The sequence below is a fragment of the Sander vitreus genome, chromosome 15 (genome assembly GCF_031162955.1).
Source record: "Sander vitreus isolate 19-12246 chromosome 15, sanVit1, whole genome shotgun sequence".
NCBI classification, from domain to species: domain Eukaryota; kingdom Metazoa; phylum Chordata; class Actinopteri; order Perciformes; family Percidae; genus Sander; species Sander vitreus.
This window is the reverse complement of record NC_135869.1, coordinates 2,536,645-2,563,961: the sequence shown is the minus strand read 5'-3', so window position 1 is coordinate 2,563,961 and position 27,317 is coordinate 2,536,645. Positions and strand designations below refer to the sequence as shown.

The 27,317-nt window shown below is 41.0% G+C and overlaps 1 protein-coding gene across 1 annotated transcript; it reads right to left on the bottom strand.

The window, feature by feature from the left end:
- Positions 1-3,762: 3,762 nt before the first annotated feature.
- hoxb1a (homeobox B1a) lies at positions 3,763-6,680 on the bottom strand. Its single transcript, XM_078270074.1, has 2 exons — positions 5,828-6,680; positions 3,763-4,100 (listed from the first exon to the last, which is right to left on the bottom strand). Exons 1-2 carry the CDS (start codon positions 6,678-6,680, stop codon positions 3,763-3,765), a joined length of 1,191 nt encoding a protein of 396 aa, XP_078126200.1.
- Positions 6,681-27,317: the final 20,637 nt, after the last annotated feature.

The following is a 27,317-nucleotide window of genomic DNA, read 5'->3' as shown; positions in this document are numbered from 1 at the left end:
GGATCCTAGTCTCGCATTGCCAGACCTATGTCCACAGGCTGCGGAGGAAGGTCTGGCTAGTCCACACAACATTCCTGGATAGGACAAAAGTGTGCTCTAGTTTATTGGCATAACTTTAAACCAATCACAATTGTGTTGGGAGGTGCTTCAAAAGTTGTTTTAGTTGTGCAACAGAAAACTCAGATTGGACAGATAGTCTAGCTAGCTGTCTGGATTTACCCTGCAGAGATCTGAGGAGCAGTTCTCAAAGAAAGCGGAAGGTTACGGACATCCGGACGAAAATGAGGGACTATCTGGCAGAACCTCCGGCAACGCCGGAACAGTCCTGTAAATGAAATGTTGTCGATATTAACTACTAGGATCCTAAATGAGGACACTGCCTAAGACTGTCCCCCCCCCCCCCCCCCCAACCCTCACATTCTGTTTTTATAATAAATCATGCACAAGCTGTTGTCACTGGAATTGTACCTTGTACGATCCCATGTGACAAAATAAATTGACTGATTGATTGACGATCATATGGGACGATTCCACGCCTCGCAATTTACATCCAATGCCAATGTCCAGTTCCTGTGCAGGAAGCAGTATGGCCTTTATATCGAGAGGTGAAAAGTACGGCTCTAAATCACAGCTGAAAACAGGTTCTTGTTAGTTGGATAGTGGCAAATGTAGAAAACCACTAACTGGAGTGGAAGATGAGGTAAACCAACATCATAACAACAGCTGCTGTGATGTGCTGCACCGGATGAGGTGTGAGAGTGGAAGAGGATCTGAGGCAGGTCTGTGTCCAGTGTGTGTGACGAGGTGATGACTGAGCTTGCCACCCAGGCTCCAGGACAGGCATCTTCAGACCAGCAGAGAGGAGAGGGAGATGAAGATGATGATGGGGAGGAGGAGTGTGTTTACATGTTTAGATATCCCAGAGGCTCTCCAAAGTTCAACAGGTCGCCGAGCCACCCGGAAAGCCCTGCTACATTCCTCATTGTAGCCCTGTGTGTGCGTGTGTGTGTGTGTGTGTGTGTGTGTGTGTGTGTGTGTGTGGGAGGGGGGGTCAACCAGAGGCCATGCAACCATGTGGATGTGAGAGGCCTGACTGCTTTTGATATGCATGAAGTTCTCTGGATGTTGTGTTTTTTTTAATTCATGGAGGAAGACAACCAGCTCCTTTTCCTCCTTTGTTATTTCCATTTCCCCTCCTTCACCTGCTTTTGCCATTTCAACCTCTTGCTGGAATGTGGTGCACATTTTTTGGGCAATCAAACATTTTATTTACTTGAAACGTATCACTTTTATGATGAGCCTATGTCATGTGGTGCGTCATCTTTCAAATCGTTTCATCATTTTTAGAACATGGAACATGTTTTTGTTGAAGAGAACATACAGAATGTATACCAGCATCTCAGTACTTTGACTTCCCTACCATGTCTGTGGCTCTCAGCCCATTGGTTCCTACTGAAGATGTAAATCTTTAAAAACAAATATATAGTTTTAATTTACAAAAGTCTCTGTAATTTAGCTAGACAGTGTAGTTTTTACTCAAACAGGAGGAAATAGTGCAGTTGTTGGGAACTAGTTTCAGCGGTGGGTTAATCCACATTTGGTGGAGTGTTTGTGGCAGCATGACAGTGTGTGTGGGATTGAGTCACTATAAAGAACAGTGTGTGTGTTCATGGTAATGAAGGTGCATGTCACCGAGTGCAACAGTGTGGCTCATTGGTGTGTTTTTATGGCACAGAGGAAGAAGATATATCAGGCTGTGATACACTATATATATATATATATATATATATATGATACATACTTGTTGGTAGATTAATTCACTGCTAGTTTGAGTCATTAGATCACTTGTCTTAAAGGAATACTTCACCCAAAAACAATAAAGATTGCATGGTATCTATATACTCTAGCAAATATCTGTGCAGTCAAATGTCCGAAATTTTCCATAGAACGTGATTCACAGTTGGATTTTTGTTTTTTTCAGCTTTCAAATGCTGGAAATGTTGGGTGGTGCTACAAATCAATCAAATTGATCCGTCAATCAATGAATTTATGTCATACCAAGCAGTTTATGGTCGGTCTAAAGAATATATCATTAAGAGTGCAACGCAGTGGATTGACAGAAGAATCTTTAATTGAGGTAGCTTAAAGTAGAAAAAGACAAATCGGAACATGATTGGGAGTGTCTCTAAGGCAGCAGAACTAATAAAACTCAGTCAGTCTGCTCTCATTTAAAAACAACAGACATCATTATGAAAAGATCAGTTTGCAGGAGAGGCCGGCCTTTAACCTGACAACAGTACACATATGAAGAGATTTACCCTGACCATGATGTTTGCAAAACCTAATCTGAGGGAAATATTTAGTAAAACAATTCACATGATGTAGTCTTTCTGTCAGGTTTTCAGCAATAACAAGAAAAGATGTCCACAGAGAAACGCCCCCTTGACATACTCACTGTTTTCCCATTATATATAATCAATAACATAAAATGCATCCAATAATTTATTTTAATGGGGGAAGGGCAGGCAGTAAAATACCATTTCCACACTTTTCCCTTTCAGCAAGGGGACGTGTGTGTCATACAGGCTTTAGCACTTTTTTTTCCCTTTTTTCAGTGATCACTAACCCTCACACACACACACACACACACACACACACACACACACACACACACACACACACACACACACACACACACACACACACACACACAATTAGCCCCTGAGTCTAACTAACATGTTTAAGACACAATCCTGTAGATCAGACTGTAAAAGTGTTACAGGTTACAGTCTTTGTCATCATTCATAAAAACTGAAAGAAGCATTGTATTTGAGCAATTTGTTTGAAAATGTACCCTGTAGTCACATAGTGCAAAGACCAGAGCTGCATGGGGTGAGACATACACAGAGTACAACACTTAAAACATTAACAAATAAAACAACATTAAAGGTTTTAAAAGTGGGAAAAAAAACTAGCTACAACCAGATAAGACAGTGTGTTTTGCCATCAGAGGCTCCCTGTATTCCTGATCATAAGGCTCATTTAGTTAGACTGGTATGTGGGTTAAAGATGGACCACAGTTTGTCATATTTTGCATAATTAAAAAAAAAAAGAGTTTTGTATGTTGAATTGTCATGTCAACACAGTTGTGTATTCCTGAGTTCCTTTCCATTGACTTCAATCATGAAGGCTTTCAGTGGAGTTGTAGTGCTCCATAATGATCTAAATGTTTGGGCTTTGTTTTTACAAAAACTGTGGCAAAAATACTATTATAACATTTACTTTTTCAAGTGACAAAATGTAGAAAGAAACACAACAATATATCAGCAGATAGTATGTATTATCCAACTTAAATTACCCATTTCCAGTGAAACCCTGTATATCAGACATCATATAAAGATGGCAAAGTGCATCCCATCATTATCATTATCATCATCATCATCATCATCATCATTATTTTCAAGCCGTATTGCTTTTTGACGTCTTATTAAGTCACTAAAACCCGTTTTATTTTCTATAAAAACACCTGACCAAGCAGTAACTTGCAAGAAAGGTTTTCTGTGAAACTCATTGAATGCAAAAGTTCAGGTACTGGGTGGGTTTTCAAAAGGAATTCTGGGACATGTAGGAAGTCAGTGACCAAAGCAGAAGTAGATGCAGAATGCATTCCATAGTGCATCGCAAAGCACTAGTACAAGACAGTATGCCACCTGTTTCCCCTAAGTGACATTTCTGCAGAACCAGTCACGTCGCTCGCGCTGACTACGTCTCCGAGCTCGGGGACGCGCCTGGAGACGTGGACGCGGAGGACTGATCGGTGTCCTCCAAGTCCTTGTTGAAGCCGCTGTCGGTACCGGAACGCGCCGTGGCGGAGGCGCCCTCCCGCTCGCGCTTCTTCTGCTTCATGCGCCTGTTCTGGAACCAGATTTTAACCTGTGTCTCGTTGAGCTCGAGCGTGGCGGCGATCTCCACGCGCCGCGCCCGCGTCAGGTACTTGCTGAAGTGGAACTCCTTCTCCAGCTCCGTGAGCTGCCGCGTGCTGAAGTTGGTGCGCATGGCGTTGTTGTGTGCGCCCGCGAGGCCGAAGTCCGACACTTTGACTGGTGGAGGAGAGGGGGGAGAGAAGCTGTTAAAAAAAAAGTGCTTTAGGGACTTATTTTATTCATAAAACTAAATAAAAAGAGAACATGTTGCATGCGCTTTAGATGCTAATAGCGTAGAAAACAAAGCCTCGTGTGTATAACTTAAAGGTGTCTTTGTTTGGAAGCTACTCTTTATGCCTATCACGCTCATTGTAAATGGCTCCTCTTGTCTAAAGACCCCCTTTTCTTTTTACGTATTTGATGTGTGATTTGGTGTTCATGTCTTTATGTAGCCTATTAATATGTATTCATGTTAATATTTATTCATTTCATGCTAATTAGGCTACTTAAATCCAGACTTTAGTAGTATTGGGCCTCTGCGTGATCAGTGTCTCTGAACCACTCACACATGGTACAAGTCCACATTTGACTAAAATAAGTTAGTTCGACCAGAAGGGGGTGGGGGGGTGGGGGGGCTCGCGAACAGACGGATGGAGGGATGAGAAGCAGGGCTGGGGGTGTGATGGCGGTGGGTGTGGGGTGGGGTGGGGGGGTAAAAGATAACAGAGCAGGGCAAGTAACCCGTCTGCTATATCCATTACGAGAGAGAGGGAGAAAAAAGAAAAGACGAGAAAAAAAAACTATCAGGCCTCGGGGGCCATAGTGGAGCCAGACCTGCTATCTGTCCTGAGATATGACTGCAATGACTGCATACTCAATAAGTCCTGAAAACACATAAACACCGTGTTTCATTTGACAAAATGTCAGTACCAGAGAAAACATTTTTTTTTTTTATCATCAATACCTTCATATTTTACATTTACATGTTTTGAATCTTAATGAAAAGCTCTATTTTTTCCACTTGAGAAAGATTCAGCAGCCAATTGGCGACTGTATCATTTTAAAAAGAACAAGCTAATGAATTGTATTCATCGATTGTAGATCAAATGTGGACTATTTTTTTTTAACGATAATGAAAATAAAGCAATCTTAATTAATGAAAGATTTCAGGCCACGGCAATAGATATTTTATTGTGGTTGAAATATCTGTGAAATGAAATAATAATAATAATAGGCTAATAATCATAATCAAACAGTTATTTTTATATACAGTGCACGTGAGGTGTCTTGATGTTGGACAACCACATTTAAAATACACCCATGGCACACTTCAAACATGCAATAGGCCTATATTTCTTTTTTTTCTCAATTTTTTTCTGGTTTACAGTAAAACGAATTGAGACTTGACTTTGTGAAAAGACAAAGAAAGAACAGACGGAAAACAACATTTACATTATAAAGCCTGACATCTGTGTATAGATAGCTTACATTTGAAAGTTAGGCCTGCAGGAAAAAGAACAACATTTTAGGCCAATATTAAAGTCGTTATTTTTCAGACTTGACAAAGCTCTCGTTAAACAATGAAAACAACTGTTTTATAGCCCGTCCCTTTAGCTTTTCTTTTTAACATTGTGTTGCTGACTAAAGGCCACATTTCTCTTTTCCCTCATCTCAGCTTTTCATAAACGATTAACTGTTTTTTTTGTCTTAGGCTAAGCTTATTTTAGGTCTTTTGGCTGCAACATTTCGTGTGATAAATGCAAAAGAGGCCACATCTCCATTGGATAGCCCACAGTGTCAACATTTGACTAACTGCAGGCCCAGCCCTTATAATGCTTTAAACTATGACCTTAAGTCACAAAAACGGACCAATTATGGCCAGAAAAATCACCCACCCTCCTTACCTGTTTTAGGCGGATTCCTCTTCACCTTCATCCAATCGAAGGTCTGCCCCTGCCCGGCCTGCTGGCCCTCCTCATCCCCCCTCTCACGGTCCTGGGAGACCGGTAGCTCACCGTAACCTCCCCCGTGTGGAAGCCCCAGGTAGCCCGCTGCGTCCAGACCCCCGCCAAGCTGCTGCGGGTACTGTGACCCAGCCAGAGCGCCCTGAGGCCCGCAGTAGGCCCCAGCCAGGGCCCCGTAGCTGGGGCCGACGGTGGGGGCCGAACTGGGGAAGGTTGATTGATGATAGTAGGTGGAGGCTACAGACTCCTCCATGAAATACTGGGGGTGAACGGTGTTGGGAGGGCCTATCGCGTTAATATACTCTGAGTTTGTGGCGCACGCCTGACCCGCATAGGCCCCGCTGCTGCCGCTATTCCCGGCATTATAGGCAGACAGTGTTCCGCTTTGTAAGCTTTGGGTTTGGTGAAGGTGCGGATGATGATGGTAGCCGTTGTGCGTCTGCTGATGCTGTTGTTGCTCAGGATGATGAGGATGCTGTTGATGCTGGTTCGCTCCTGTGGTCCCGTGCGCTCCTCCACCTCCAGAGCCCCCGTACAGCCGCTCATCCCCGGTGTAACTCGCTCCCCCGACGGTGTTGTCACTTCTCGTCCCGTTAACGGCAGCTGGAGAGCCGGTGGGTCCACTATGGAAGGAGCCGGAGGTCACGGGGAAGCCCTGATGCTGATCCAGAGAAGGATGATGATGAGGATGCAGATGATGGTGGTGGTGGTATCCAGATTTAGGCGCAGAATAAACGCCGGTCCCCGGTCGATTACAAATGGAGTATTCCACAAACGAGTTCATGTTGTCCATGCAGACCGGAAGCACGGTAGGGCTGAGTGAAGTGTAAAATGAGCAGCAAGAAGCAGGAGCTCACAGATGAAGTCAACAGAAATGAGTTAGAAAAAACATCCAAAATCGGAAAATTCCATTAAAAACGTTTTTTTTGTTGTTGTTGTTGTTTTCCAGAAATAAATGGGATCGAGTGAAATCTCTCTGTCGAACGAACATAAATCACAAGACACAATAAAATAAAATATCTTTGAAAGAAACTTCCACTGTGGAGGAAAGAAAGTGCGATCTGCACGTCCCCAAACCCGAAACACACACGAATAAAGCGCTCTGCTGTGCTGTGTGTGTGTGTGTGTGTGTGTGTGTGTGTGTGTGTGTGTGTGTGTGTGTGTGTGTGTGTGTGTGTGTGTGTGTGTGTGTGTGTTTGTTTGCGTAAACGAAAGACAGCGTAAAGGCTGTCAACAGCTCAACTCCAAAGGCTCATCGGTGACAGTGGAAAACACCGCGAGAAGACAGAAAAGAGTCAAGTCACCTCTTCACCTCCACACAGGTTACACTCCGTCCTCCAAATTTTTTCCTCAATTTCTCTGCTTTCCCCTTTTTTCCTTGACTCTCTCTCTCTCTCTCTCTCTCTCTCTCTCTCTCTCTCTCGTGTCACTTCTTTTCTTACCTCTACCGCGGGTCACGTGGCTCGTCGTCACATCGCCTATGGTGACCGGAGGACAGAAGTTTGTCAGCAACGGTCACAGAAACGGGGGAGTGGAGTTCTCGCGCGCACGCGCGCCTTCGTACCGACGCACGCGCCTCATCCATCACTCGCCGTGACATTAGCACGACAAAGAGACTTCAATCAAACGGGCCCATCAATCTGATATCAGCACGGATCTGTCAGAGCAAAGAGAGAGGCCGAGAATAAAAGAGGAGCTGTGAGCCGGCCTGCTGCTTCAGGACCTCCACTCTGCAAAATATAACTGAAACAAACCTGTAATAGCAACTCCTGTAACTACAAACTGCTGCTATCAGGCTTATCAAACAAACATTTCTCACAATCTTGCTGCTTGGTAGGCTTCTATAGGCCTACGTCGTGTCCATTAACCCTAATGCTGTGTTTTGGGCCCTCTTCAACAGCTCCAAACAATATACCTTGCATTGTTTTATCAGTGTGCTGCTTTATGACTTTTCCTCAATGAATATAATTGTGTAAAATAACCTGATTTTGAACTGAAGACATGTTTCAGTGAATGCCCCAGTTTGGGCTGTAAACCTGCATAGGATGCAATGGATGTTCTTATCTGGGACAAAGCACTACTAAATTAGGATTTATGTTATTTGAGTTTTATAACAGTTTGTTCATAAGAGCTATCACCTCTCTGGGGTCTAACCAACCCAAACATAAGTAACATCACGCTGTACGATAACATACTGTGCTTTTCTTTGTCTGTGAATCACTTTTTGGCAAGCAAAAGGAACATATGTATAGCTCATATAACATTTAAAACATGAAATATTTCCTTGATTGGTGTATTAACAACGCTTTATGGCCATTTCTGTATATGTCACCATCAAATGTTAAAGTCCAGTTTGTGACAATTGAAAGAGTAACCACCTTAATAAGTTATGCATATTGGGTTTTAATAACTTTAGAAGAAAAAAAAGGATTAATATCGCAATTATCATAATCAATCACTTATGGGGTCTGTGTGCGACTCCAAATGATGAAGAAAGTACATCCAATGATAATTCCAGTTTATTACAACTTTGGTGTCATTTTCAAAACTTTGGCCATCATTTCTATCAGTTATGATAACATTTTACATCTGGGAGAGGAACACAGTATCCACAGAATTTCCATGGCACACATTTACTGCATCTTCTTCATGCACATTAACATGTATATTAAATGTGGATTATAGGTAAAGCACCATTTTTAAATCAATCAGCTGTAAAGATCAAACCTTTTTCAGTTTATAAGATCTGGGGTCCTGACTGGGACTGAAGAAGGCCCAAGGAAGGATTTCTGGTCTGAGGGATCTAGTCTGGATGAAAGGACTTAGATCTGCAGAAACCCTGCACCTGGTGTATTTTATTGGCAAAACTACGTATATACAGTACGGCATAGGGGGGTAAGAGATTTCACCTGTAACTGTGAGTGTTATTCAATGAATGAAGAGTAAAACATAACATGAAAGAAACATGAGCAGCCAGATATCAGACATGGGCCAGACCTACTAAAATAAAACCCACGTTGTAATAAACTGGAATTATCCCTTTAAGGGACATTCTCATTATACTTAGTCTATATCCTCGACGTTCCACTTCTGGGATTGCTCCGGTGTCGCAGGAAATTCCGCCGGATGCATGTCTTTTCGCCAATGTCTGTCCTCCGCTTTCTTTGTGTTGGAATTTTTAACTCCAGTGGATTTGTGAGGACTATGGTTAACTGCTCCTCAGATCTCTGCAGGGTAAATCCAGACAGCTAGCTAGACTATCTGACCAATCTGAGTTTTCTGTTGCACGACTAAAACAACTTTTGAACGTACACGTTCCACCAAAACATGTTCCTTCCAGAGGCTATTTTGCAGCGGCTCCATGCTGAGTTTAGCTTAGACGATTGTGATTGGTTTAAAGAAATGCCAATAAACCAGAGCACGTTTTTCTCCCATCCCGGAATGCTGTGTGGACTAGCCAGGCCCTCATCTGCTCCGCAGCAGTGTGGATGGTCTGGCAAAACGAGACTACATTATACTTAGCTCTTGGCTTACACATTTGGTTTACACACTTGGAGCTCAGCCCAGGGCTAAACTGTACTCCACTCCATGTTAGTGTTCCCCACGACTTCTCTGTAAAAATACAGGAACCAAAGCTGTGTGTTAATTGTCCATAGTTGTATTCAAGTCACATGCGGTGGGTTATAAAGATTCTAGCCCTGGCACTGGTAAACCCTTGAAAACAGGAAAATACAACGGTGAAAAGCTTTACGTTCTTCAAACCAACACTGCCAATCAGCTGTGAACATCTTGTTGCTACAGTGAGTGTAATACTGTGCTGACTGCCAGCTTTTCTGACATTTACATCTGTCAGTGTGTGGCTGATTAAGTGACTCGCTGACCTCCACTCAAACATCCAGCACTGACACACTGTAGCTTTATCGTTCCTCTCTAAAGAGGAAGAGATGCTCTTCATGCTTTACGGGAAGTTTCCCATCAGCTCTGATGATCATCCTTTGCCTTTTCTCTGTCCCTCCTTCAGCCCAGTTCACCAACACTGATCGTAACTTTAAAGATTATTGATTTGATATCTCTTCTTTGCACATTGTCTTTGCAGGATGCAGTAAATCTATCTATGGATCAAAAGGTTTCCATCGATCAGAGAGCCCAATCGCAGAGACTTTTGGGAATCAGTTTACTTTTCAGCAATTAAATTGAGAGGCCATAGATTTCTGATGGCTTAATGTGCATGTGGGAGTGCACGTGCGAGAGTGTGCGTGTGTTTGCTAATTGAATGAATGAGCTGATCTGTTATAGAAATGAGGTTAAGGCAGACAGGCGGCCTTCTGGTCGGCCAAACCCTGCCGGTCCAGCAGGACAGGAAGCGGGGATAGCCTTGACGACACAATGTTCTTTCTGTGAATGTGTGTCTAGAACAATGGCCTGCAACTGTGCACATGATTACATGTTTGACATAGGGTTTGTGATTAATTGTATTCTTTGGAGGGGATTTTTATACTTGATACAAGCGACAGCCAGCAACAGTTGCTCTCTTGACTTTGGCATTGTCTATACTGTAGGTCTCTCTTTCTCTCTCTCTCTCTCTCTCTCTCTCTCTCTCTCTCTCTCATATATACATACATACATATATATATATATATATATATATATATATATATATATATATATATATATATATATATGTTATATTGGATTTGTACCTTATTGTTATCTTAGACTTTTATGTCTGCACTTTTCCCACTTTGTATTGCAGTTGCTGCACAGCAATTTCCCTGGGGATCAATAACAGGTAATCTTATCTTTATCTCTTCATGTCTGTATCAAATATTTGCTCATGAATGAACATAGTGTTTCTCAGTTTGCACACCTTCTCATTACCAATTACCCCTCCTCATTATAACTGCCTCCAATGAACCCCTCATCCATTTCTCCCCTCCAGAGCCACTGAAGGGCTTGACAGCAGACGCACTGCCGTCCCACCGTCCAGGATGAAATCAGGACGAGCGGTGTGGGCGTGCGACAAGGAGGGAGGTTAATGATCAGTGAGGGGCTGAAAGGAGAGGGAGAGCGAGTGGGCAGGAAGTCTGCAGGAACAGACCGGGACAAGACGAAGATTAAATGACGCCCACACGGCTGTCTGGTGGTGAAGAGACTATAGGAGAGAGAGAAGAGAGACAGGTCAACAAGTCAGGGCTGCAATGGGTGTATGCTTTTTTAATTCAAGTAATTCAGTTGTACCTCTTGATTCGTTTTTTGTTCATGGTAGTTTGTGAGTGTTTTTAATATGTGTTCTGTATCTGTACCTGGACAATTAGACTCACAGGATTTAGACTGTGCTAATAGGCCTGCCATTGGCCGCCTATTTCAGTCGGAATTGTCCTCCCCTTCCGCTATCTGCTTGTTACCGTTTTTAAAAATCCTTGTCACTACATGACACAACAACAACCCTCAAGCTAGAAAGCTACACGCTGAAAATGCCAAGTTTTTGGATCATGCCTTACAACCTCTTTTTTGTGTGCTTAATGTTATATAGTTATTACATAGTTATATCATCACAACACTTTCATCACGATACAATATTATTGCGATTTTAAACATATTGCAATATTCTGCGATATATTGCAATTTATTACCTTTTTTCCAACTTAAAATTTTTCCCAGTTTCAAATGATGTCCCCAAAAGGAAACGTTGTCAACATCAGTTTTATCTAAAAAGATACATTTCTCTGTTTGTTCATCTCACTTCAATTTTATTGCTGCAAAATGGGATTGTCAAGCAGACAAACTGACCAACACATTTAATAAAAGATCCATACTTGGTGTCTGTGCATCGATTACAGTATTGCCACGGAAAATATTACAATACTGTGCTGTATCGATTTTCTCCCCCATCCTTAATATGTATGTGTTTTTTGTTTCTGTATTTATTGTTGTTTGTTTCATAGTATTGTTATAATATGTTTTATGTATGCACCATCAACCAGGGCAAATTCTTAGTAAGTGCTACTTACCTGGCAATAAATCTTTTTCTGATTCTGATTCTGATTTTTGGTTCTTTTGGTGAATGGTCACAACATTTGCTGTCTAACAGGGATATTATTGCATGTTTGCTCACCAGTTATGGTTAACTTTCATATTCCAAGCATGGCCTGTCGTTTGCGGTGAGCTAGCCAGGGTAAACACAGAGACATGGCTTAAAAATGCCAGGGCGTTAGGTGACATGCGTCTTTTAACGTTTTATGTGACATTTTGTTTTGTGAGGATTTAGCCATTTTAATGCCAGGGCCACGTGCAAATGTTCCACCAAAACAAGCTTACTCGAGACATTGACATCTGCTCACAGGTCTTTGCATTTAAACCTGGTATTAATAAGTATGCCATTATCTCAACTCTGCATTGAGATCAAATCTGAATATGCAAATTAAAGCTATAGTGTGTAGTTTCTGCTGCCCCCGTGAGGAATTCAAAGTAAAGACAACAAAACTGTTGGCGCGTCCACATGATACAAGCCTTCCGTGACCGCACATAAGGTCGGTTAATAGTGAAATATGGCCATCACAATCACCTAAATGTAATCAAAGTGCTTGTTTTTCCCAATCAAAAGACCAAAAGCTACAACGTAGGCTTCAGTCTTCTATCAAATAAGACAAAGAAAAGATGCAAATCCTATTAAAGGAGAAGCTGGAAACAGGGAATGGAGCCAAATGATTAATCAATTATCCCAATGCTTGCTGATCATTTTTCTGTCGATCCACTAATCAATTCATCATTTCAGCTCAACTGTACTCATTTTTACATTGCACAGGAACGGCTCCTCTGTAGCTTTATGATTTTGAGATCAGATGGCCAGGCCAGTGATCTTTAATGTACGGCTGATTTTTCTCTGAATGAAGCTAAACTGGACAGATTGTGTTTCCAGCTGGAAGAGGTCTGGGCTGTTGAGAATGGTCCAAAACTTTGTGGGACTTTTTTTTTTAGTGTATGTACGAATGTAAAAGTACAGATAGTCTGCAGGGACTCCTCGGTGTTGTATGTTAAGGACTACAATTCTGCCCACAATGCCCTTGAATCAGCAAATTGGAGGCCTCCAGAGGTGACGTGTCAGCGATGTATGAAAGCTTCATGCAGACATTGTCATGATAAAAAACATTCACTGTATTCACTGCCTGCATGCTTCAGTTCATTGGCGCATACATCTGTGTGTTTCCAAAACATAGAGCTCAAGGGTCAACCCAAAAATGAAACATATCCATAAAAGGTTTCCTGCTGTGTGTATAGTTAGTGTGTGTATTGCCGTGGTGGAATGTAACTAAATACATTTATTTAGTAACACTTTACAATATGGTACACAAAAATGTGACTAGTTACTAAGGAACGAGTGAGGAATGAATCAGGAATGACTTGATAATTGAGACATTTTTTTAAAGAGTTATTCTTGAGAACAACATAATCATGAGTTACAAGAGAACAGACCTGGACATAGTACATTAATAGATCATTATTTAATGATTAGTTCATAAATATCTGTCAATTGATCATACTGAACACGTTCGTCATGAGTCGTTCCTGCACAAAACTACGACTCGTTAATTACTAATTACTTAAATATCAGATACTGTTTTTGTGTCCTGTATTGTAAAGCGATACATAACAATGAGCATTTTCCAACTATTTACCACAAATATAACTAAAAACAATGGGGGAGGGGAATATAAAAATCATATTTTTTGCAGGTGCGTGCGAGAGCAGACATAAAATGTGGGTTGGAGCTCTATTAAGGACACAGTCCAACACAGGGCTCTCTATCATGGTCTTGGTGGAGGTCTGCGCTCTCTATACCCTTCTAGTTATCTCATGATTACTTGCCCACTTGTAAAGTGATACATAATGCTGAATAGTTTCAAAGTAGTTCCTCATTACTTCATTATTATCTTAACAATAAATTGTGTGAAACATGATTCTAAACAAATTATTATATTATTAAATTATTCATCTCATTCAAACCACATACACATTAAAATGTACATCCATGCATATTATGAACATCATTTTCTAGCACGACATCACATAGGTCGCTTTAGTCCAAAGACTGTTGACTTCATCATGATAGTTGGTAGGTTAGCCTTAGCATGTTTGCAGTTAGCAGAAAGGCTGCCACAGAGGCTGTCCACTTCACTCTCCAGTTCTTGTTGGACGCAGATAGTGTTGAGGCTAAATGAGTGATCAAATAATTTCAACTTGTCCATCTGAAGTTGGACATTTTCTTAGTAATAATGCCACTCAAAATACTATTTTACTTGATATACAGATGCCAGGGAGCGCTTCAATGATCTGTTGCTTTCGCAGTGTTGCATTGTGGTTATGAAGATGCTTGCTATGTTGTTGCTAGTGACCTATCGCCACAGCCCTGCGGAGTAAGGTCTGGCTCCTCCACATACACATTCCAGGATAGGAATTGCATTTCTTTAAACCAATCATAATCGTCATGGGCGTCGCTAAGATCTGGACACAGTGACGGTAGCCCTGCAAAGTGGTCTTGGGAAGGAACTTGTTTTGGTGGAACATTTGAACCCTGCAAAAGAAAAACGCCACATACTATATTCAATGAAGTAACTGTTCACACAATACAGTAATGTGATCTATTTAAATTAGCTGGATACATGGTTAAACATAATCTGCTCTTACCAGTTTATCACCGTGTGTAATGTTAAACTACATATACCACACCAATCCTCACCAATCTGTCCCAAAATGTCACAGTAAGATAGTTAATGCCGTAAACATATTCTTTGTAAATCTTTAAAATCATTCCCTGAGAGAACCAAGCCTGGAAATGTACTTCCGTTGATCCAGACTACTCAGCTAGTGACTCTCTGCCATTGTAGCGATTCACAGGTAGAGATGTATTACTGATGTATTGTGTATGTGCAGCAATTAGCCCACACACTCAAGCTTGCATAAATGTTTGCCACTGACAGAAAACAAAGGGAAGAAAGTCAACTGACAAATGTTACCAAATGAAGCTTAGCTAAGGAAGACTTCTGTTTTGCTACAACCAAATTTTGCCCCAATCTGAGGAGCTTTGGCGTTGTTGCATTCAAACTTTAAATCTGTTGTCCTCTCTGCTGCTGTCAGTTGTCATGTCAGGCAAAATCCCATCATTCCCAGTACCCAGGGTTCCTTTGTCAACAGAAGCCCCGCTCCACATGAACATCCATCCAGATCTTCAGGCTCTTACTTCACCACCACCACTATCGACTCCTTTGGGGGGGGTATTCCTGTATATATATGGCCTCTATACCCGTAAAAATTTCAGTCTCATCGCCAAAGACTCTAACATAAAATATCCTGAAGCTTCCAACTTCAGCTTCGAGCCACAGGTCTTCTAGTGAAGTGTTTCTGTAGTTCTGGACTCTTTTGGACTCTGCTTCTTGACCGACTGATCTTCATAGCTCCTGTGGGTCATGACCTCCTGGTTGGCTCAGCCTGGTTTCTGTCTTGTCTCAGGTCAGGAGTGGAATTTAAGAATCAGCTCAAGCTATCTAGTGTTTCTGACTTTTGGTCTGCATATTTGGGATGTCTGCAGGTTATCACAGTCCTGGACTGGTTACTTAAGAAGTATGATTGGAAAGCAGAGGAAGAATAGTGCACAGTTTGAACCTGTGACACATTTCAGAAAAAAGCAGCAATCCTGTACTTTCTCTGTCTGTCTGTCTCCCCTAACGGTCCTATCAGACAGGTCAAATGACTCCAGAACCAGGAAGTTATGCTCCAGTATTCCTGGAAAAGAATACTGATGTCCCTGTGTGTGTGTATGTGTGATATGAGGGTTTTTTTGAAAAGCATGAAAGATGATATAGGAGACAGAGGGAAAGGGAGGCATGACTGAGTGGAAGAAAGAGAGAACTTGTGCATCCAGACTGCTGACGTCGTTGCATTAGCTGTGAAACCTGAACCACTGATGCAGACACATAACAGCATTTATTAACCATTATTAATAACATTCACACACACACACACACACACACAAGAGCGAGAGAGAGAAAGTATCACAGGAGAGACTAACATTTTTCTTTTTTTTTTCTTTTTCCTTCATGGTGTTTTTACGGTGTCAGTTTAATCGAATAATTCTGATAATTCAATTAAACTGCATGCAGACAGCTTGGTCGGCCATATTGGTGCATACTTCTCATCAGTTTTGAGGTGGTATGTGATGTCAAGTAGGCGGACAAGTAGATCTTCCAGTTGGGCCTTGCTGTTTTAAGTTTCATTTAATTCAGCTTCACTAAAGTTATTTGGCCCCTCGCAAGGATTTTCATGATTTAAAATAATTTAACATTCTTTTTTATTCACTGTTTTATATCTTACAGTGGGAAACATGAACAAGGGGACAGCTGAAGTACGTCATAAATAGGATTAGGCAATGCAGACAGGTCCATTGATGTAGAGGAAAGCTACACTTTTACAACTTGGCTTTAATTTTTGTAGTTCTTCCCTTGGTCCCATTAGTTATGATAATGTTGTCGTTACCTAAATAGCTTCTGAGATATCAGGTGTGCCAACACAGAGGGCTCAATGCAACATCAGATTGCATTGGCTATTCAGATATGTATATCTGTCCCTGAGTAGTATAAACTGCTGTGCAGTGTTTGGACGTCTGATAAGCTTTTAAATGAAGTAATCTGTTACTCCACTTGGACTTCCTGACTCAGATTACATTGTCTCATTGGTACCTGAAGCAACATTGGTCCAAAAAAATGCAGCCCTTGCATTGTTTGAACACGTACAGGACTGTTTTTGGTCTAAACACTCACTAATACTGCCGGCCACTTTAGGAAATGGTGCCTTCACTTCCTAACATCCATATCTTACTACCCATAAGACCTTGTGTTTTGAGGTTCTTTCTAGTAGACAATGGCATTGACTCTGGGTCAGTTCAAATGCCTACAGTGTGTCCCTTGTCTGATAAAATGCCTCACTTAACCATTTATCTGTGTTTTAAGCCCCCAACGTCTCCTTCCAGGCAGCGCTGCCTGGAAGGCATTAGGATTCCACCTAACCCATATGTGAAGCACAGTTTAGTTGGTGGCAGTAGATCACCTACGCTGGTTTTAGGACTGACTTTAATCACTTGAATAACTTAATATCAACAATGTATTATTTTCCATAGACTGTAAAAATAAAGGACGAAGCTTCCGGATCTGAAAAGTGAAGCCAATGCGGAAGTGCCTTAAACCTGCGTCTATCTAATTTCCAGCAGGGGGCGATTCCACTGGTTGCAAATCGAAGTCTGTTTCTATAGAAGTCTACGGGAAAATGACCCTACTTCCAACTTGATTTGTTACCTCAGTAAACATTTTCATAACGAGGTTAAGGTATCAGTCACTAGCGTCAAGTCTTCTTCAATACAGCATGATGTCCATTTTGTAAATTATTTTCACATTTATTTTAAAATTGACGATAAAGCAGGGGATGCTCTAGGGCGTGGCTACACGCTGACCTGTCAATCAGGATAGAGGTTTAGCAATGCTAACCATGGTGCTGTGTGCATTAAAATAGACCTGAACTTGTTTTCGGGTGTTGTCCGTGATTTCCTCTTAAAGTTTGACCCTCTCACTTTGTGTTTTCACTTCATCAAATTTGAACATTTTGGTCGCCTAGAAATGTACATGTTATTTTATGCATGTGTTTCTATAAAAATCCAAAAACTGAAAACTGATGAGAATAATACTGCTATCTGACAATTTCCAAATTAGTATGTTCTTTTTCTCAATTTTGCTTTGTTTGTATTAACCCTCTCAGCTCCTGAATGTGCCTTTGTTTTGCGATGCTGCAGCCTATGGTTGCTCCCACTTATTTATTTTTATTATGGGAAACTTAGCTCCGGGGAGCTTATTCCCCGGTTTTCCTTGGATTGGGGTGGCACCTAAATCATGGTTGCAATTGCCGCCGTGGTACTGCTCGACACCCTGCAGTGCCCTGCTATGCCCTAAATTACTACAACTACTATTTCTATAACTAGTTCCATTATCTTCATTGTGACTATTATTGCCACTGTTCATCATACAAAATGTTATAATTATTATGAATCATATTTCTCCACATCTGTAGATGTGTATCAGTGTCTCTGTGTCCAAACCAGCCCCGGCTGATTGGCGCCCAGCAAGAGTTTTTCCTCGCCACTGTTGCACTAAATGCTTGCTCTTGGGGGAATTGTTTGGATTGTTGGGTCTTTGTAAATTATAGTGTGGTCTAGACCAAAGTGTCTTCAAATAACTCGTGTTATGATTGGATAATATCAATAAAATTGAATTGAAAATTGAATAAAACCAACAAAGCATCTGAGCCTGAGCCTCGTTACTGTGGCCAAGCATGTCTTAGTGAGCTCTGATGAATCGACCACATTTGCAGTCTCAACAGGCAACATTTGGACACTGTGGCAGTTGCCAGAAAGATGTCACACAGGTAGGCGTTTGACTTCTCGCAAAAAAAAACCTCTAAGTGTGGGTATTGGGACGGACCTTGTACTTCGAAAGATATATTTTCCAGTTGATTTAAATTAAATGCATTTAGTTTTCTTGAAAGCAGCATCTAGTGGCCATTAGAAGAACTGCAGCTCAACACACTTCAGCATTGCCATCATCGTGCAACTGTTGCAGTCACTGCTCGGAAGAATAATTATTACTTGTTAATCAAGCATACCATTTTCAAACCATTTGAAAGGTCACAACAGCTATGTAATTTAGAATTGATTTTAAGATTTGACTGATTACTTTTAAAGCACTTCATGGTTCCGATCCTAGTGTTGAAATGCTGCTCCCATGTAACCTAGAGTGCAGCCTCACCTCCAATGAGACAATCTGTAGGGGGACCGAAGCGGGAAAAGTTACATAGTGTTGCTTTAAGCGACGTTTTGAGACAGAAAATGATATCTGTCCATACAAAGAGTTTTAGCTCCAGTAGCAGAACTACTCTCCATCTAAATTAACACGTCTGACAATGCATAACACATCACCATTCGCATACACCGGGCATGTGTGCGCCGGTGTAAAAGGAAGCAGATTAGCTATTACAAATTGAAAATACAGAAAATACTTTGGAGGAAGAACAACAATGGTAAAAAAGTACTTTCTTGGACCAGCGACGAGGTGGAACTGTTACTAAAAGGTATGTACTGTAAGCCTATCTAATCGATTAGACTGACTGACGTGCGTCATCATTTCCATAGGTCTCCGTTTTTTTGCCGGAGTAGTGTAGTAGTAGTGAGAGTAGTGTGGACGTGAGGCATAAATGTAGAAAAAGATATTCATTTTTAAACCAAAACATAGGCTCAGAACTAAAAGATGACCGGGCTTTTGCAGTCAGGACCACTTACTTAGGACCCCCAACTCCCGCCTGAAGAAGGCTGAAGAATCCGTGACATCTTTTCAATCACTTCTTAAAACATATCCTTTATAGAAAATATTTTATTAATGCGAGCACATTTATTTCCAACATGTCTTTTCTTTTTAATGTTATTGCTTTCTTATGTTTTTATATTACTTTCTTGGTATTTTATTTCCATTCCAACTTGTGTTGTTGTAACTGTCATGAAATGTTTTTTATTCCTGTTTCAACCATGTAAAGCACTTTGTGACTTTGTTGAAAGGTGCTGTATAAATAAAGTTTATTATATTGTTATTATGAGAGAAGAGTAGAGGGAGCAGAGGAGAGAAATCAGAGCTTGAGGGGATTTTTCTGCCGGCTTGCTGCTATCAGCCATCTGATAAGGCGCTGTCAGCTCGGCCGCTCTTATCTACACAACACATTTACACCCAGGCTACGGCAGAGAAGAAGGGCCACGAAGGACAACAGCTGCCTCCAGCCAATATCCCGTCACGTTTCTGCATGGAACTGAATGAATTTAATGTTAAAAGACAACAGTGGGTGGCAGTAGCTCAGTCTGTATGGAGTTGGGATGGAAACCGGAGGGTCGCTGGTTGAAGTACCTGAAAGGACTAAAGTGTGGATTGGTGGTTGGAGAGATGCCAGCTCACCTCCTGGGCACCGCCAAGGTGCTCTTGAGCAAGGCACTCACTCTGACATCTCTCCATTTGTGCATGAATAGTAATATGAACTATTAAAAATAACTAAGCCAGAGGATCCAGACTGTAAAAGTTTATTAACCAAGTCTGGTATATTTTTCTCATCAAAACCAACAATGAATGTATAGACTAAAGTATTGTATGTGTATCAAAGCCTGATATATATTCTTCCTCTTTGCCATAGAGCTCTATTGTTGTTAAAAACACATCATTGAGCCATTCTGGTCATGTTTCCGTTCGCAAATTTAGATGCACATTTTAAAGTAGCGCATTAGAAAAGCTGAATGGTAAAATTTGATAAAACCTTCTTAGTTGCGCTTGATTGTTTTTTTTCCTTTGTGGAAAAACAGTTGATGCTGAATGGGATATGGAATTGCCTTTGCCAAAAAAGTTCTGACGTAGCGAACATTTAGGCTAACTCTGACTGATCAGCTGTTTCCCTGATCAGCTGTTTCCCATAATGTGTCTTTCTCTCCAGACAGCATAAAACATGGCCAATAGCCTATAGCCAACATGAAAGAAAAATTTAACACAATCTCTTAAGAACTCTCCATTTTTCTCTCGTAGATGGGTTAGATTATCCGGTTAGATGGGTTAGATGGCCAAGGTGACTTATTTCCGGTTAGCAATCGTTACTTTTACTCTGTTTACTGGCAGATTACAGCTATGTGTAGCCTATAGCGTAAACTTTTGACCAAACTACACTCCAGTTTATTCACTCTAAACCACTTGATTGAAACACACCTAATTTGCATGTCTTGTTTTGCATCATATCAAACAGTGTGTGTGATTATACACCGTCCTGCTGCCACAAATACTCACTCGAGCACCAATCTGCCGCTGAAAATAGTCCCTTAGTGCAGTATTTCCTCCTGTTTAAGTTATTTTTGATCAAAACTGCAGTGACCCGCTGTTCTCAGAAAATTGCTGAGCCATTTTAAAGATTTACATCTTCAGTAGGAACCAATGGACTTGGGTGTGAGAACCATACAGATTAGGGAAGTCAGAAAGTATTGAGAGACTGACTAACACATTCTTGGTTTTGGACTTTTCATTGGATTTCACGACAATAACAAAAAATAGAACTCAAACTCATACCTGCTGCCTTTCAGTGGAATGTCATCAACTAGTTCTATTCAGTCGCAGCAAAGAGACCTAAACACCTTTATAACAATAAACTGAATATATTAAGGAACCAATCATTTAGGAAACAGATACCTTATTACATTAATAAATAATTCAACAGTCCTCATGCATCCACCTTTAAAGGGTAATTACCGTTCTTTTCTACCTGGACCCTATTTTCCTATGTGTTTGTGTCTAAGTGACTGATGGGAACAACAATCGTTGATTGGTCCAGTATTAAGCGAGATCGCTGCAGTCGGCAGCGGAGAAACAAGCTACAGTGTAAGTTAATAGGGCAATTGTCCAGCTTGTATTTAACTTCACAAAAGTGCTCGTTTTGCCGCTGACAGGCTCAGATTAATATTCTAAGTGTCTGACAACTATTATGGAAAGGATTTCAAAGGAGGTTGACCTTTCTGTTAAAGAGTAAGATCCTTTTTTTTAAACACAAAAAACATCCGTGACATTGCATTCGCTAAAAAGACCAGACTCAATGTAAATAAACACTAATTTTAGCATCGTAAAATACACAAATCCACTTTTCCAACCATCACAACTCTAGTTTTGGTTGAAATAAACACATCATTTACCGATTTACATGTGAAAATATGTTGGGAAAATGCATTGACTTTGTGTTTCTAGTACGTTTTGTCCCATTCATTTCAACACATGTAGAGTTTTCTTGGAGCTGACACCCAGTGGTGAGTATGAAGAACTGCCACTTAGGACACACTAGTTTCAAGTGTCCAGCAATGATGGCTGTTACTTAACTGAAAACCAATGTGTTCTGTGACAGCACTACTGTCTAGCTACTGAATTATCTTGATGTGGCTGTGATTGGCTCAGCTGAAAAAGAATTAATTAATAAATGAAATGAATAGGAGTAACAGGAATAACATTAATTTGCCTTTCTATTACAGTGAAGTGTTTTAAGGGTCGCCGTCATACCTGTGGTTGTTACATGTAACTCACTGATTGGACAGTTTTAGTGATGTCAGTAGTTAGCATGACTGCTGACCACTCAGCAGTCTATCTACTGGCTGTTAATTGGTGCAGTTGGATTGACTGACAATTGTCTGTGTTGGCCCCTTGGTAAATACCAGTAAATCCTGTGGAATGGCTCTTTATTGACCTATTAGAGAGAGACTGCAGGGGGATGCAGCAACACACACATACACTGTGATTTGTGGTTGGTGTGTTTCCTCCAAGTGTTAGGGGTTATTGAGCTGACAACTCAATATACAGTTTTGCGTGTGTGTGTGTGTGTGTGTGTGTGTGTGTGTGTGTGTGTGTGTGTGTGTGTGTGTGTGTGTGTGTGTGTGTGTGTGTCTGTGTGTGTGTGTGTGTGTGTGTGTGTGTGTGTGTGTGTGTGTGTGTGTGGGGGGGGGACAACCATCCACCCTTCTCTCTCTCTCACACACCTAAACTGTGAATTGATGGGGCCCTCAGAGGCTGAAGCATTGATCATCTGCCTCTGACTCACGTAAAGAACGGATGGTTACTTAGCTTAGTGCATGCTATTAAACACACCATTCACACACACAGAAAAAGCAGTGAGGTATGAAAATTATTGCCTCTCTGTGCATGTGACACACACAAACACACACACACCCACACATACACAGAATGCACAAGTGTGAACCATGGTTATTTCAGCCATTTAGCTGAGTCTCTATCTAAGCTATCAGAGGGAGAGCAGGAGTGCGATTGTGAAGTTTAACGTTGGTAGTCCCCACAGAAGAAGTTGGTCATTTCATGGCACAGATTAGAACCCAAATTGAAACATAAGCAACTAAAATTGCTGAATGTTAGAACATTGTGTCAAATTGGTCGTTATTACTGTGACTTATAAAGTGTCAGGTTTAGTTCCATCATAGTGTTAATAGTGTCAAAAAGCGTTAGCTGACGTTGTTGTTCAGTAGCTAGCTCAGAGATTATCGGCTAATGAAATTACTGATTTAGCTGGGGGGGTTAACACTTTTGCAAGGCACTGTATCCGTGTCACATTCTCATTAGGGGCTGAGCCCCCCTAAAGGTCTGATCCTAGAATCGCACCTGCTTATTGGCCAATAGGAACACAGGTCATGTTGGATGTTAAATTGTACTTGAAACGTGCAGTTTCTTAAAACATTTGCTGATTTCATTTGATTTTCCCTATTTTTTACATACATTGTTGTACTTTATAATATAAAATCAAACCTGAAATTCTGGAATACTAACATACCAACCTTCATGAACAAGATGCTCATGCAGTGTAGGCTTTTGTGCAGAGATTGTCAGCTGAATCACAAGTGAAAGCGTTCAACCGCTGCTGAATTAAAAAAAAACAGCACCCTGCTTTGTTTTGAGCTGTGGGTTGTGATTGGCTTGCCACAGGACCAAAGAAAAGAACAGGACACAATACCACTTTCCTGCCACAGAATGTAACTCAAAGTGGCTGAGCTTTGAATACCAAAGTTGCACACTGAGCAAGTCCTTCTTTTATTTAAAAAGGAAGCCATTTGCAGTTAACACTTTGCTTTGAAATTTGCAATGCATGTCAGCTGCAACTAGCTGCATTTAGAGTTAAAGATTCAATATGCTTAAAACGAACTTTGTCGTATCACGTCAAAGTGTATACACCTGTTCCAGACGATAATGACAACAAAACTGTCGGCGCGTCCACATGGTACAAGCCTTCCGTGATCGTGCACCACCCCACCCCTCCCCAACGCAGTTGCTAATAGCCAAGGAGGACACGGAGGATTACCAAAACATGATGGACTCTTCAGAAGAGGTCATTATCTTCACTCGAGTTTCTGCTCACGAAAGTCGCCGGACGACACTAGTTTCTGAACATAACTATACTGAGAAATACTGAGAGAGTTGTGTGGAGCTGATAGTCTTAATTAGCTTTGTAGCAACTCATTTGGCATGGCTTGAATGTAACCGTCGTTCATTAATATCAAAAAGTTACGCACTAAAGCTTTAAACTGCACCGTGTGGCAGTAAATAGAATGAGTTGTTTTGTGAGTCTTTGGAAATCAACCTACAATGTAATTTGAGGATGTGTTGCACAATTAATAAGATGTCCTTTATAAAGGGTTTATAAGTTGTTACTAATGGCTTTATTTCTGGTAAAAAAAATATTTGAAGGCCCCCTCCATACAAAAATACTCTGCTCTTAATAATAACTTCTGATTTCAATTCAATTACTATAATTATCTCATTAGAAATTATTAAAAATGACATTTAATTCAGAATCTATGAATATGCAAACATTGTTTATTTCCTATGATAGCCAATGCCAGCAAGCTGGTCACATGATGACCGGTCACATGACAGTGAGCATGGAGAAACTTTCCTCCTTCAGCTGATAAAACAAACTCTGCACAGATATCATTCTGCGGTGAGGCTCAAACATCACAGTTATGGTAAAAATAAGCAAAATTTTTTTGACTGGAGTGGGCCTTTAATATTTCTTTAGAGATGAATTATAAGTCATTACTAAAAGACAACTTTTAGGTTGCTAGGTTGTCTATTATGTAACAATGCAGTTAAAAATTTTGTTAATCTCTTAATAAATACTCATGGATTTCTTACTTTCCAACAAGCATTCAATTAAAATGTTAATAAGTCAATACTAAAAGTTTTCTATTGAATAATTAATAAAGTTATTGTTGACATTTTTCACAATTGGTCAATGCAACCATTTTTATTATTATGGCGTATTAGTAATCAACCTCTTAAAGGGGTGCCTTACCACAACATGGAGCCATAGTTTGCATTGTTCCAGTCTTTTGGAAAGCATTTAGAACCTGAGGCAGGGCAGACAGTTCTTACCTTTCTCTTTAGTCAAACCACTCTAACTTGCAGGTTGCAATGTGTGTCAGCAACAAATGTCTGTGTGTAAAGTTAGTGCAGTAGCACTGCAGCGGGACTGTCTGTGTGTTGAAGGGTAAAGTTTCCTCTTGACGCTCGGGATGATAAAAATCCACTTCTCACATATTTCACTAGTGCTGCTAAGTGGGGGATCTATCATGCCTGAGTTATGCAATATCATACACACACACGCACACACACACACACACACACACACACACACACACACAGAGGCAGCAGCAATCATAACAGTGATGGTGACAGTGATGCAAGAGATAAAGGAGCGTTCCACGTATCACAGCATGGCAGCAGGCCGACAGGCGGTGACAGCCAGGAGAGAGAGAGATTACTGGAGCGCACGCACACACACACAATAGCTCCCTCACACACATATATAGGCACTCAGAAGGTGAGATATGTCTCCCAGCATATAGATGTACTCTGCTGTAATCTCTTTGTCTACAAGATACACTTAGATGGATGGTTACGGGAGAGAGAGAGTGTGTGTGTGTGTGTGTGTGTGTGTGTGTGTGTGTGTGTGTGTGTGTGTGTGTGTGTGTGTGTGTGTGTGTGTGTGTGTGTTGCAGTGTACGCCGTACGTCCCAGTCTTGAGTCTGGTAATCACAGTGTCATATTTGAAACACGTTTTATATGAGCTATTTAATATAGTTGTTTCGATCTATATTTGCAGGTTTGAAACGTTGTAAAGGATAGTTTGGATTTTCTTTCAAGTCTTTCACCTGCATTGTCACCTGCCATACTGTATGTACATGAAAAGAGTTACTGTTTTTCTTAATCATGCATCATCTCCATATTGGCTGTGATCCCTTCCTGACCAGATTACACTGTAAGATATGAGATATCCTTCTTCTGTGAAAAGATGCATTCTAAACCTCAGAAGAAGCTGATACAATGCTTTGGCAGTCTGAATTTGTCAAATCAAGTGGGTAACTTCATCCTAGGAGATGTGCAAAGGTGTATTGCTGTTGCTTTTTGTTCTGGCAACAATGGGGCTACCAACAAGCCTCCCTTAGCCATGGCTCTGCAAAAAAATGATTTAGGGAAACAACAGATTTTGTACTGAAAGGTTTGTAACGTTGGAAAATTCACATTTGATTTAGCGCTGAGTGCTAAAGCATCGCTGAAGAGAAAATAGACTTAGATAACCTCTCCACTTGATGACCAGTATTGTTTCCTAAGAATGTGGTCAACTTGTACAGATGTAATTTACACCTGGAATAGTTTAACATTTTGGGAAATATACTTATTCGCTTTCTTACACATCGATGCCTGTCTGATGTCTGAGTTGACAGTAAATATGTGGCTGGAGCCAGTAGCTTGTTATCTTAGCTTAGCATGAAAAATGGAAAGAATCTTTATGCTAATTTTAGTGTATCTCAAACACTCAAACCACACACATCAAGAGCCATACTTCGGATCCAGTGGCATGTCCAGACTTTTTTAACTGGTGTTGCACTGTATGTGTGCAGTGCAAACACACACACACACACACACACACACACACACACACACTTCTGAATAACATTAATTTACCATTTCTGTCATCACTACTTATTTACTTTCAGCCTTAGAGACTCACCATAGACCCAAGGGGGTACAGGGGATCTGTATGAGGAGATAGCAGGTCAACAGTATGTGCCACATAGAAGTGGTATACACTAAAAGCTGAGAACCTGAAGATTAAGCTGAGATGTAGCCATTCCTGGGTTAATAAAATTTGTTAAACAGATTTGGTGCAAAATTTAACTATTTTTGACTGAAGAAGAATTGATAAAAATATCACATTTAACGTTAATCTTGATCGCTATAAATATGCGAGTACTGTCGATAGAAAAAAAAACAACCCAAATCTGTTATGGCAAACTTGAGTTGCTGCAGCTACGTCTATGAGCTTCCACTTAGCTAAAACGGCAGTTGTCGGGGCAAATTTTAGAGTGCTTTTGTGCCTCTTAACAGACACAAAATGCAATTAAAATGTCTGTGCAACATGAACAGGGCCCTTACGTGACAACAAGATGCATTTTCAACTCAGACATTGTTTAAATTCACCTACCCTGTCTCGATCCTGCCGGTAGCTAGCTCGCCCTGCTAGCTGCTAGTTGCCGTCTGGAATGATTTTGACGAAAACTTGAAGTTTATTCCCCCTCAAAAATAGTGAGGGGGAAATTAACTTCAACAAGCGCTCGTTGGATTGTTGTCAGTCGCTGCAGGCGACGAAGGCCCGGCTAAGTGAACTACCACACAGATCGCCACTGCCAAGCCTCCTACTCACCAACACCAGATCGATCGCACACAAAATGGATGAGCTACAAATACACACGGAACTGCTATGTCTTGCA